The sequence below is a fragment of the Pleuronectes platessa genome, chromosome 1, assembly GCF_947347685.1.
Source record: "Pleuronectes platessa chromosome 1, fPlePla1.1, whole genome shotgun sequence".
Classification (NCBI taxonomy): domain Eukaryota; kingdom Metazoa; phylum Chordata; class Actinopteri; order Pleuronectiformes; family Pleuronectidae; genus Pleuronectes; species Pleuronectes platessa.
Window position 1 is genome coordinate 14,717,507 of NC_070626.1, and position 13,139 is coordinate 14,730,645.

Sequence of the window (13,139 nt, forward strand, 5' to 3'; positions counted from 1 at the left end):
TTTAAAAAAATCGTCACTCTATTCGCATTTAGCCATGAATTCACTTATTGTATTGACATTGTAAAACCGGCAATTATCAATGCCCACATTTTACAGTAAATATATATACAAAATGAAAGTATAGCTGCAGCTTAATTTTATAGTGAAAACATAAAGATGCTTTACACTGAATCACTGCCACAGTTGAGGTGTTAGAAAGTCGGAGCAGGAAAAGAAAAAGGAGAGAGTCAAAGGAGAAGCAAGTGCAGAATGAAATACTAACGTGTTCGCCAAACATGACATTGTTCACATTTTAAAGAAAAAAAACCTTTCTGTGCTTTAATGCTCTCTCACCTCTGTATGTGTCCATGTGTCACGCACAGAGCCTCTCACTTCCTCAGCATGTGTAGGTGAGCGTGCAGAGCACAGAGGGACGTTTCTAAGAAAAACGGCCGAAGGAGAAATAATATCAGTCAACTTGCTCTTTATTTTTTTACAAACTGTATTTTAACAGTCTGTCTTTAGTTATGATCAGATTTTTGGATGTATAAGAGGTGACACATTCTCTGCATTTTATTTTAAACATAACTGATGAATGAAGAAATAAATGTATTTTTAAAGATGACATGGAATTGTGATAAAGTAAGTTTGAGGTTCTGATTTGAACGAGCACTCTTCAGAACGACCTTTTACACTGAGCGTGCTGATTTCCCTTTCGTTGATCCAGTGACTGAATGCACAGAGCAAAGTCTGACTCCGGTGCGTTTGAGGAATCCCGGTGCGCTGCATCTGAAGTCTGCGTCAGTCGCTCATCTGCAACACACTGTGGTGTATTTGAACAAACAACAGCAGTTCAGCTTTAAAAATATTAAACTTAACGTGTGTTTTTTAAATAGTGTCTTAAGCCCCGGGACAGTGAATGCCTATTGTTCAGGGTTTGGAGCGTGTTTAGAAATCACATCACTAAACTGACCACAAAACACATCAGACAATTAGCAGCTGAGTGCGCCTGCTTTACCTGTGTGTGTGTGTGTGTGTGTGTGTGTGTGTGTGTGTTTCTGTAAGCCTGGACCACTTACACATATTTAAAAATAAAAAGCCTATAGTCCTACCATCTGTCTGCCTGTTCATTCCTTCACCCTCCCATTCGTCCAGCCATCGATCCATCACTCTCTTTTCGCTGCACAGGTTTCCCATCCTTTGCTCTCAGGCACTGCTTTCCTCCACTAATTAAAATATTAGGGATAATGATGATCGTACCCATAATAATAATAACAACAACAAGTAGCGCTAAAGCTGTTAACATAATTGCATTCCCCTCATGCCACTGTGTACATACCATTTACATATCATTAGGATATATTTTCTGCGGTGACTTGTGTGAATTTAGTGGGGCTTCTGTCGGTGGGAGTGAGGAGGAGACGGACGCTGACAAGCGCACAGCGACCGGCCACATCAGTCAGGCAAAGGTCTCCTCTGTGAAATGCAGAGAGAGACACAAAGCAGCAAAAGACATTTCTGTTTGAATTATTTTCAGACCCTAGACTTAATTTTTTATTACATGGAAATGTGCAAATAAATGTGCAGAGATTTTATGTCAAATTCCTGTTCAGTCAAACATCCGACAGTGTATCAGTTTGGTGCATGTTTGGAATCGTGGCTCTGCCCTTCAAATAAAAATAAATTCCTCACCCTGAATGCCTCCAAAATACATCCCAAATAATTTTTCCCTGTAATTTGTATTCACTACTTGATCAGATTTAATGATTAATTGAGATAGCGCTCACTTCTCAGCCTGCAAGACGAGTGCACAGACTCGTTTGGAAGCAGTAAGTTGACCTGAGAGATTTCACACTGTCTGGTGTCTTCGTGCTGTTTCTGCTGACGTGAAGAAATTTAGGTGAAATAACTAAAGAAAATGTCATTTTTTAACTTGGAGGCCGAACAACTCTGCTTACACACAGCTAGTTCTAAATATCAACGAGTGAAGAGATTCTTTTTAACATTTATAAACCGAAAACACCTTTGTCCAAAGATCCAACCTTTTTCTGAAGATCATGATAATGTTCCTTTGTTGAATAAAGAAATCAACATCTGAGGAATTAAATCATGAAAAAAAAATGTTCCTTACTTCCTGAAATTAAGAAGAACATTTTGTTAATTTAGTTTAGGCCTTTTGCGTTTCGTCAGCCTCTCGTCTTTTTTTCTGAGGGCATGAACGAGAGAAAATAGGAGAGAGAGAGAGAGAGACAGAGCGAGGGAGAGAGAGTGAGAGAGGTAAAGCTGACTGGAGGGAGGCAAGGGGGGGTGCAGGTTGGGGGGTAAAGAGAGATTGCGTAAATTAAAATCCTTTTAATCTCCTTATAAAATCATTTACTTAATTCATCTGTCAAAGCATGTCAATATGTGCCGCACTGATTTGTCGGCTGTGCGTGTGCGTGCGTGTGTGTGTGTTTGAAAGAGAGAGTGTGATGAGCATGTGTGTGTCCATTTGCATCTGTTTGTTGTCACGCATTGGTCCGTGCCTGCCCATATTTTGTGTGTGTATGAAAGAGAGAGAGGAAGAGGGAGAGAGACCCGTTGGTGGCCTGAATGAAGTGGTGTTGTTCTTCTTTTTCCGTGTCTGTTTGCGTATCCCTCTGTCCCTGTGGCATTCGTTGTCGGTCAGTTTTTTTTGCAAGTCCTCACACGTGCACACGCACAAACACAAACACACGAAGCAACGCACACCCTCTTGCATACAGCGGCCTCTCTCTCTCATGTGTAGGGTCCGGGGCATTCCACTGGTAATTTAGTCCCCTAAAGAGTGAGGGATGCAAGGAGAGGGACAGACAGAGCAAGATGTAGGAAGAAAAGGGGGGGGGGGGGGGTTGCTTTTGTCTGACACCAGCACTGTGGGGTCCGCTGGACACGTATGATCGCACACGCGCATGATCGCACACATGCGTGCGCAGAGACACTCCCTCCCTAACACAGCAATGAACTAAAGCCCTTTTCTCCTGCGCATTTTCAGCCAAGAAGACCAGATTGTGTCCAATTGGCATTTTTACACATAAAACGCACTTGTTTGCAAAGCCACAGAGATGACAGAGCAAAACCGAACAAGCCTTGATTACATGATTCCTCAGATTTACTATCAGTCCATCAGTGTGTGTTTGTGTGTGTGCGTGTGCGTGTGTGTGTGCAGAGAGAGAGTATGTCATGGGTCAGCGACAGCCTTTATGTGTTGAAAGAGCAGGAAGAGAGTGTGTACCAGCTGTGATACACACACAAACTGCAATTAGCCATTACACCAAACTGCCGATGAAACTAAATGTGTGCGTGCATATACGTGTGTGTGTGTGTGTGTGTGTGTGTTTGTGATTGAATGCCAAAGCGTTAACTGAAAGAAGAGCCAGTGAAATACACTGAGACGAGTAGCTGCTCGTCTCCTCTCTTCTCTTACCCCCCCCCCCTCCATCCCTCTGACTGCGCTTTCACCTGCCCATTCAAAATGTGCATTCATTTATTGTCACTGTTCGTACAATTATTACAAAGTCATGTCAGTTTTTACACCAGCAGTCTTTGACTTCTCTGTCTAACTCAAGCTGACATTTATTAGGTGTCTTTTTTTACATGTTGAGAGCTGTAGAAGCAAATTTAGAGATTCTGTCTGTGTGTAAATTTAAACTTACATTGTCAAAAATATGAGAAATTGAACGGGTCTTTATTCAGATCTGCCTGTTTGGTTATAGGGAATATTAGTGTTTCTAAATTAAATCGTCCCATGTGGAGTCACTGAAATGTATTTTCACCTCTAAAATATTGAGCTGCGCTTAGGTCAGTAGACTAGTTAATGTATATGCGTCTGTGTGTGTGTGTGTGGGTGTGTATGTGTCCATCGTATCGTGCTCAAGGCGTCTAATGCTGCCTCTCACTCCTAATGGGAGGAGACAGCAGAGACCGGGCCACAATAGAACAGATTTAGATGGAGAGGTGGTGTGGGTGTGGAAGACTGTGTGTGTGTGGAGTGGGGTGTGCGTGTGCGTGTGCGTGTGTGTGTGTGTGTGTGTGTGTGTGTGTGTGTGTGTGTGTGTGTGTGTGTGTGTGTGTGTGTGTGTGTGTGTGTGTGTGTGTGTGTGTGTGTGTGAGTGTCGGTGTTGGTGTGTGCGCATGATTTGACACAGGATCGAGAGCATAACGCAGGTTCAAATCTGAGAGTTGTGCGTCTTCCTCTGTGTCCGTGGGAAGAGCCCTATAGATTGGTTGCATGGATTTGTCATTGTTTCCACTGTGTGTGTGTGTGGTGTGTGTTTGTGGGTGAGGGGGGGGTGCTCAAAAAGATGAAAAAGGAAAGATACAGTAGAAGGGGAAAGGGATGGATTCAAAGAGAGAGCAAGAAAGAAATGAATGACCATGCCGCCTTCCGACTGACAGTGAAATATTCCTCCTCTCATCCTCCCATCATGCTTCATGTGTGTGCCTGATGGGGAGAGAATGACAGCCCAGCGGCCCACCCCACCTTTAGCTTTAGTTTTTTTTCTCTCCTTTAGAGCTATTCTGCAACTTTGTAAAACCCATTTTACATTTGAATGCTGCCATAAACATCCAACACAGGTCGTTCATTCAGACTGAATTCAATGAACAGTCAAACGCACTGTTGCTAAATAAGAGCACTTTGTTTCTCTATGAGATAATTGAGATTTAGCAGCACCTGAAATTCTAACATAGTGACAGCAGTTTTACACTTAAGATGAACACAAGCAATTCCTGAAAAATGTCCTTTGTATTTTAAGTTTTCACACATCTAAAGCACAATAAGATTAGTTGTCAAAATTACTCATCATGTAATGTAATTTATCTTACAACCTACTCTCTTATTGCGAATAATATGTATCCGTCCACGTGGAATTTAGAAATGTATGTTTATTTTTTGGTAGTCCGCGGTGTTATCATGAAAAGAGAAACATCGCTTTAATATATGGTGACGAAGTCAAATGATCCCAAGGTGACTTGAAGCGAACTTTTATTTTCAGGCACAAAACATTTTCCTTTAATATCCATTTGTTGATGTTGTTGATAAACTACAGAACTAATGTTGCATCTTTAGGAAACACACAACAATTTGAAAACCCTTTTTGTTTGTTAGATTGTATTGGATAACTACAAAAACTGCAAACATCTCTCTCCAACACATGTTTCTTCTCTGGAGCTGATCCGTACTTTTCTCAACGTCCACAGATAATTTGTTTCCTCCTTATCCCTATTTTCCTCCACCGCTCACCCCCACAACACACACACACACACACACACGTACACACATACACACACACACTCCTCCTCCTCTCCCTCCCCACCTGCCCCTCCCTCATGGAGCTGTCACCTTTCTGCATCCGCTCAGTCCCTATTAAGGCCGACAGCCCATCTGCCGCCTGCCCCGCTAACAGCTCCCGTCGCTAGCGCTAACGTGCGCACACACATCCACATCCTCCCAGACACACACAGGGCTGCCGTCGGTCCCCACCTGCCCTGACGCACACGCAGACAGAGAAATGAAGTCACACACATTTGTGTGAGATTATGCTTTTTTAATAGATTTATGTTGGAATCGTGTTCATTTGTCTCCGTCTCAATATTGAGATTTCACATTCATATTTTTTTTCCCCATATCAAGCAATTATGTGACTTCCTTATTTTTAATAACTGACCATGTTTAAACTGTATACGTTAGAAATAGAACGCGTTGCATCTCAGCATGTTTTCAATTACCCAAAAAAGAGGAGGAGTTGTTTATAATTGTTTTCCCCTCGCTGTCGCTTGTTTGTGTCATTGTGTACAGTTGTAGCAGAAATTGTGTATTTATGCTCTACTTAGGTAGAGCAGGTGGACCAGATCGCCTACTTCCTTTAAGAAATTTTCCGTCTAAGTTTTTTGTTTGTGCTTTTATCAGTTTTCTTTGTGTATATTTCTAGAATGCAGCCATGTTAATGAAGCTACGTTTATGCGTATTTATGGATACTATATATTTGTGACTGGAAGAAATCACGCTGCCCTGGTTAGGGCGTAATTAGGTAGGGCAGTTGCAGCTCTGTGTGTGTATGCGTGAGTATGTATGTGTGTGTGAGTGTGTTTTCTGGCATTTGCTCTCTTCAGGGATAGGTGCGTTTTGCATTAGCAAGAATGGCAACTGTCTCATCAATCACAGCATCACCATGTCACACACACACATCCACATACACAACCGCAGACACACACACTCACGCACACACATACTGTGTCATGGTCATTCTGTTCACAGATGGGCCAGCAACACATGAGCGAGTCACTGAGCATCAGAAAGACACCCACGATCTCCATACTTTCACACACACACACGCATGCACACACGCATGCACAAGTGTGTGTGAGTGCAGGCATGTCTGTGTGTGTGCGCTTTTGCCACTTACATGTACTGACAGGAGCGTGAAATAGGTAGAATCACAAAGGTTAATACTCTTCTCCTTTATTCTCTCCATTTACTTTGTAAGCATAGATAAATATTTATGACCTGAGCTATTTATTTTATGTGTTAGTGCTTTATTGGTTTTGAACAGTAAGAATGAAAGGTACCTTAAAATAATCTGAATCTATTTATGTATAGACAAAGGTTTAATTGGTTAAATGCGCAGGTTAATTTTGTTGGTATTTAAAATTGTACTTGTAGCCGGCACATACTTTTTCTTTCGTAACCTTTTCATCTATTGTACAGAAAAACTTAATGCCTGATTTAAAAGATTGTCAGATGATTTTAAGATGTAGTATAGCCGGAATTTAATCTCCTGGAAAGCATAAGAAGATGAAAAAATATCCGATTACCTTGCCATAAGGTACGAAGCAATAAAAGAGAATCTCTCTGTAATCCCCAACAGTTTGAGTGTCTGCTTCAATGCAAGCGGCAGACTGGAGGTGATTTCTCCACAAATCCAAAAGCCTTTGCCGTTTAGTTATGTCAGAACTCTGTTAAGCATAAAATTATTTTAACTTTAAGGCTTATTTTCATAAAAGAAGTTACTTCAGCTCAAGTGTATGTGGAAATGAAGTGAGGGGGAATCGAACGCACAGCATCACTTTCCCATGGAACTGGATGCCCCTCCGTCCGGTGTGACACCAGGACACTCCCCAATAAAAAAGCAGTATTAAGTGTTGCCTGTCTATATAGCATTGTGTCACCGCAACCAAAGCCAATAAGTGTCTGAAGCAGCAGCAGCAGCAGCAAGATATCGATTCCTCTTATTCACCAGAGTGGAACTAAAACCTACATCGTACACACCCTGGCCCTCCACCTCTCACTGAGCCTGCCCAGCTCGGAGGACAGAGAGACGGCTGTCACACCACTGATTAGTCTGTCTACCTGTCTGTCCACCAGAGCCTCTCCTTAGCAGGAACCCACAGTGGGACAACATCTCACACACACACACAGACAGATCTGTGTTCCATGTATGTGTGTTACACACGTCGATCGGTTTGCGACACATACCAACATCCTTCTCTGTTTACTGATACACTCTACCTCAGACAACATACAAATATAAATGCGGTAATGACCAATGACTAATCCAAAACGAAGCAGCTCAAACAAATAAGATTATTTTATTTGTGTTGGTATTTATTTTGTGTTTATAACGTGTCTGTATTTTCCAAAACCAGTGTTAAAAAATGTCAACCTTAAATTTAAATACTAATTGATTTATCCTTTTTTTGGTGCTGGTTTTAAGTGTTTTAACTTCTCTGTCACTGTGCAAAAAAAAAAACTACGGACAAATGCTCAAAATGCAAAGCACAGAGATGCGTCAAGCATCGACAGCAGGCGTCTATTATACATTTTAAATGACTTGAGAAGAATCACTTGTGCTCAGACATCTGTTCCACTCCCTGAATTGGTTTCTGTACTTTCTATATTTTGTCTGCCGGGTGGGAAAGTGCTTTTCTTCCCACCTGCCCAGCTTCGTTCTCCCCTGGTGGTTTGGTTTAAATGTGGGCCGCCCAGCCAGTGTTATTACAAACACTGCCTTCTCCCCTCCTCCTTGACGTCAACTATCACTGCTGTCTGTTTTTCTTTCACTCCACAGAGTTTAATTCATTATTTTATTTGTAGTGAACTATTTTGATTCTGTTGCCCCATAGTGACCTTATCACTCCGGCAACAGCTCTTCCCCTGACGACAGCGCAGGGTTTTGATTGACAGATAGCGGTCCCTCCTCCGGTGCTTTTACTTTTATATTCCCTCAGTCTCTGAAAGGCTTTTCCAAGGCTGAAACTGGTAAAACTCTTCTGACGTTAAACACAGTCGAGGGTTGCTGAAATTATACGGCTGACGCATCAGCCGGTGCGTGTTGGTGCAGACAGATGTATTTGATGGAGGTTTGTTTCCACATCCCAGAGAAAAGGTCTCCACACTGGTTTTAAAGTTACAACCTGGCCTGTGTGCATCTTCGTCTGATGATGGCATTGCTCTTAGCTCTTCAAACTTTAACTTTGTTTTAACTGGTTCCATGAGGGATGCTGCTAGACCATGAATACTATAATATCAGGCCTCTCACAAAATAATAGTAATATTGGTCATTATGTTCTTTAAGGGCCCCCTGTCAGTGCAGGGCCCTTGGAATTGTCTCTTTTTGATGCAAATAATGCGGGCGTACAGTAAACATTTGTTTGTGTGAATGTGTGCTTGTGTTGTGTCCATTGTGGTCCATTAACATCTAGAATTTTCTTTGTCAACATTTATTGGAAAATTCACTTTTTATAACTTGACCATCAACTTGATTCTAGAACTGCTTAAGTTTTCTTTATGTTTAAAGCTATAACAAATTATTTGCTATCTTTATTTTTAATTCAGAATCAATGTCACTGTATTTTCTATAGTGTTTAATTTTTATTATTTTACATTTTTCAAAGACCCCAGGGAAAGGCTAAGTAGGATTAGAAAAAGCCGTGTTTCAGCTGCTATCCACCTTCTGTGACCTTTGCCGTCTTTTCACCGCCATCCCTCCTTTTCTCTCTCCGCCCACAGAATGAACTTATCGAAGGGGCCTTTGGTGAACAGCAGCAGTGACGACATCTCCAAGTCAACTTTCGGTAAATGTGGCGCTGGCGCCTGGAGGATGCACCAGAGCTACGATCCAGTGGAGGTCAACCACATGAGAGACGCACATGCCCTCTACAACCCCAGGTAAGGCAGAATGACAGAGAGGACCAGAGATATAAAGAAAGAAAAAGAGGGAGAGAGTGAAACCTTAAAAGAAAAAAAGAATCTATGAATCTGCTCAGTTTTACACAAAAGCCTGATTTGACCTCTGTAAAGCTCAGTTGAAAGAGAAAAGAACAGGGAAGCACTCTGAGACATCAGAAGCCAGTGTTCAACGTGGTCAGTGTGTTTGAGACATGGTGCTGCGGGGGGGAACCTGTCTCCATCATCTATTCAAACGTGAGGGGATGTATTTTCTGTGTGTGTGTGTGTGTCTGTGTTTGTCATTTCTTTATTTTCAATGATTTACTTCATGATTCAGATCATAATGTCTTTACTTTTTTAGGTTTTATTTTCCAATTTGGATATTTTAGTAGATCAGCCTTTAAAATAAGCTGCTGTGTTTCCGTGACACCACGAGCAAATGTGATGTTATTACAGATATATTACACAATAACCCCTTTAAACTACTATAATGAATAAAACAGCTTCAGTCATCTGTATTTTCCTTTATATATTTTGAGAAACATTTGCCATTTCAAACTGCTAAAAAGAAGAAACAAAACAAGGTAGTGTTAAAGCGAGAAGAGATTTTTTTTATAGTTTTGTCTTTTACCAACAATGTATGAGTGTGTGTCTGTGAGCTGTGTTTGTGACGACTTGTTCCTGACACGTTTTACTCCCTGCCCAGAGCAGCCATATTATTTTTAAAGCTATGCTCTTCTACATATGTTTTCACCTGTAGCACCATCTTAATTTTGGCGTATCTTTACAGTGTAAATAAAATATAGAGTATCACAAGAGTGCGGGATTCAACTTGGCTCAAGGACACTTATGAAGTGCAAATGTGCTGCAGCACAGAAGCTTTTAAATCTAATCATTTGGTTGAAGGACAGTCAGTTTTACCATTAACTGTAATTCCCTGATGCATCTGCATATTCCTTCCTCTGTCCCTCTGCCACTTTCTCTCTTCCTCTGTCTTTTCATCATTCTCAGAATAAGGGACAGAAGTACAGGCCCAGATTGCAAAACTTTATATTTGATTAGCATATACATATTGTACTTTTTAATTAAAATGAGCGTGAGGGTGGTTGGTGCTCAGAGTTTGTTTTTCCACATACATCTCCACCTGTTGTGACCTCACACTGCTCACATAGATTTTCCAAAGCTTTATCTTTTCATTGATCTTTTCAGGAATAATCTTTACATTCTTGCTCATTTTAATGTTTTGCTACCAAACAGCGTTATGCCGGCTGACATGATTATCTCAATGAACATTATATTACTGTTCTTGTAGCTGTATTATTGTCCAGCCTATTAGAACACACTATTGATCAGTGCATTGTTAGGCTTTTGCAAAGACCTTTAATTTTAAGTGTGTTTGTGTGTGTGTGTGTGTGTGTGTGTGTGTGTGTGTGTGTGTGTGTGTGTGTGTGTGTGTTAGTGTGTGTGTGCGCGCTGTAGACTGGGAAGTCTTAGTCCAATAGGATTTCAGGGTTAGTCTGGGTCAAGCCAATTAGAGGTCTGGCAAGCCATTCTCACGCAGACTTTCAGCCAATCACCAGAGGAGTGTTACTAGTAATATGTGTGTCGGTGTCGGTGTGTCTGTGTGTGTGTGTGTGTGTCTGTTGGCAGACAGGGAGGTCTGGTGATGAGAAGTGTAAAGGTTTGCCAGGGGCTAGGGAGTCACGCCATGGCTTGAAGTCGCAAACTACATACGCACACACAGATGGACGCACATACATCACAATAAATTGGAAAATCAATTATTTGGCCCTGCATAGGTTCAAGGTTTGGACCAAACCGAACAAACTACAGTCAATATTGTAATTGTGAATTCATCTGCCAGAACGATGCCCAGCCTCATATGTTCGACAGAATATTTCCCCAGTTGGCAGATCAGATAAACACTAACAAATCGGCACAAGTTCATGACGTCAAAAGCCCTCATCATTAACAACTCATCACAAAGAATATGCTCACAGCAGGACTTCGCCGCAGCTTTGATTGATCATAAGAAGAAGAGCAAAGGTGAATACAACAACACTTACAGCTCTGTTCTATTCCAGAGTCACAGTAAGACAGTGATCCAGTGACATCACCAGGATCCTGAAACTGAAGTAATCAAAAAACTAAGTGGAATTTAGCCATATTTGTTTTATTAATTTAAATCAACATTTTTCCTATGAAATGACTTGTTTTAAGTAAAGAATACATGTCCTTTTAAAAACAGACAAATAATTTCATCGGTAAATACTTTTATCTTTCATTCAACTAAATACCTTTGTTCATGAATCACCTGAACTCATCCTCTCTCACACACACACAGAAAAAATAGCTAATTTTGTTCACAATCATGCAGTAAAAGATCACATGAACACACACAAACTTTAAGTCACACAACTTACATTGACAACTGTTCATAAACACACACACACACACACACACATACACAGACCTCATTAATCCTTATTACTTAGAAAAATCCAAATTCCACTTTCACAGTTTATATATTTGTAGAAACATTATTTCAAATGCTTCAAACTTCATGCAAGTAATGAAGAATGGCATTTCCTCTTCATATCACAAATATACATTCTTTGATAGTTTTAACATAAAATAAGATGAACACCTTAAGTCTTTGGTCAAACGAAAACTTCTGAAGAAATTCCTAATTTGTTTTTGGAAATCTGCTGTTTTCATTGGACAGCAACAATATTATTCCCCTTTTTATTTAGGCCATCAAACCAATGTGATTAATGTCAGGCAGCCAGGTTCCGCTTGAATGCACGCACACACACACACACACACACACACACACACACACACAAACTCACACACTTTGCTGTAAACTGAGCCCAATGTAATCATAATGATAAAGCAGATTGCCTTAACACACAGATGGGCCTCCCAACAGCTCTGTGTGTGTGTTTGTGTGTTTGTGTGTGTGTGTGTGTGTGTGTATGTGTGCGTATGTGTGTAAGTGTGGACAACGCTGATTGGATTGCAGATTTATAGAAGAGGATTACTGCGGGAGCAGAGAGGGAGAGCGAGGAAGAGAAAGAGAGGGAGAGAGAGGGCTTCACACACTCACCTCTCATTAACTTCCACCCCCTTCACCTCATCTCAACTTATTCTCAGTCATGGACAAACACAGAAACATACACTGCGAGATCCAGTGCTCCATTTTTTCCCATGCAGTCTCCAATTAAAATATATTTTGATTTTACTTTTGAAATGCTGAAGAAGCATTTAAAAGGTAATTTCCAATAAGTTTTAAGCATGATCAGTTTCTAACGTAGCAGAATCTGAAAATATGTAAAAGCAAAGCTAATTTTGGAACGTTAAACAGAAATGAAGAGACACTTAATTAAAAATGATCCAATTGAAATGTAACTAAATTATTTAGAAACAAAAAATGTAGGTACATGATGAGATAAACTGATTCCTTCTGGTGGAGAACAATATAAACTGTCCAAATATAGAAAATTTAATTGATACAGACACTATGGTATACAAAGAGGGGTGGGGGGGGGGGGGCAAATGAGACAGAAAAAAAAGCAGGCAAGACCAGAAAGAGACAGAGAGACGGACAGAGAGAGACAGAGACAGTGGGCACTCCAGCAAACCTGATTATGACTGGATGTGAATTAGATTCCCTAACAGATGGTCCAGGAGCGAGGCTGTAAGGTGCATCAGCCAGCAGTGATGGGGGGATGAGGGGGGAGGAAGAGGAGGGGAGTGAGAGGGAAGATCAGGCATGGGGGGGGACAAGTGTCAACAGCAGCTATAGTGACAATAATACAGATCAATTCAGTTCAAAACCTGCGCTAGCAAAATGTTTGTGCAACCACTCTCCACGGTACCTGTAATATATTGTAGTCATAGTAAAAGCAATGAACTCGCTGAATCTCATCAGAGTAATTCACAGAACCTTCAGTGTGAGCTTCCTTCTTCT

The 13,139-nt window shown here is 41.0% G+C and overlaps 1 protein-coding gene across 1 annotated transcript in view; it reads left to right on the forward strand.

The window, feature by feature from the left end:
• The window catches only part of esrrga (estrogen-related receptor gamma a), a 131,486-nt gene that overhangs the window by 65,275 nt on the left and 53,072 nt on the right, over nt 1-13,139 (forward strand). Inside the window, exon 4 of the mRNA XM_053428483.1 lies at nt 9,008-9,166. Within this exon, the coding sequence (XP_053284458.1) occupies nt 9,009-9,166 (158 nt within the window). The 5' untranslated portion in view covers nt 9,008. The remainder of the gene's footprint in view (nt 1-9,007; nt 9,167-13,139) is intronic.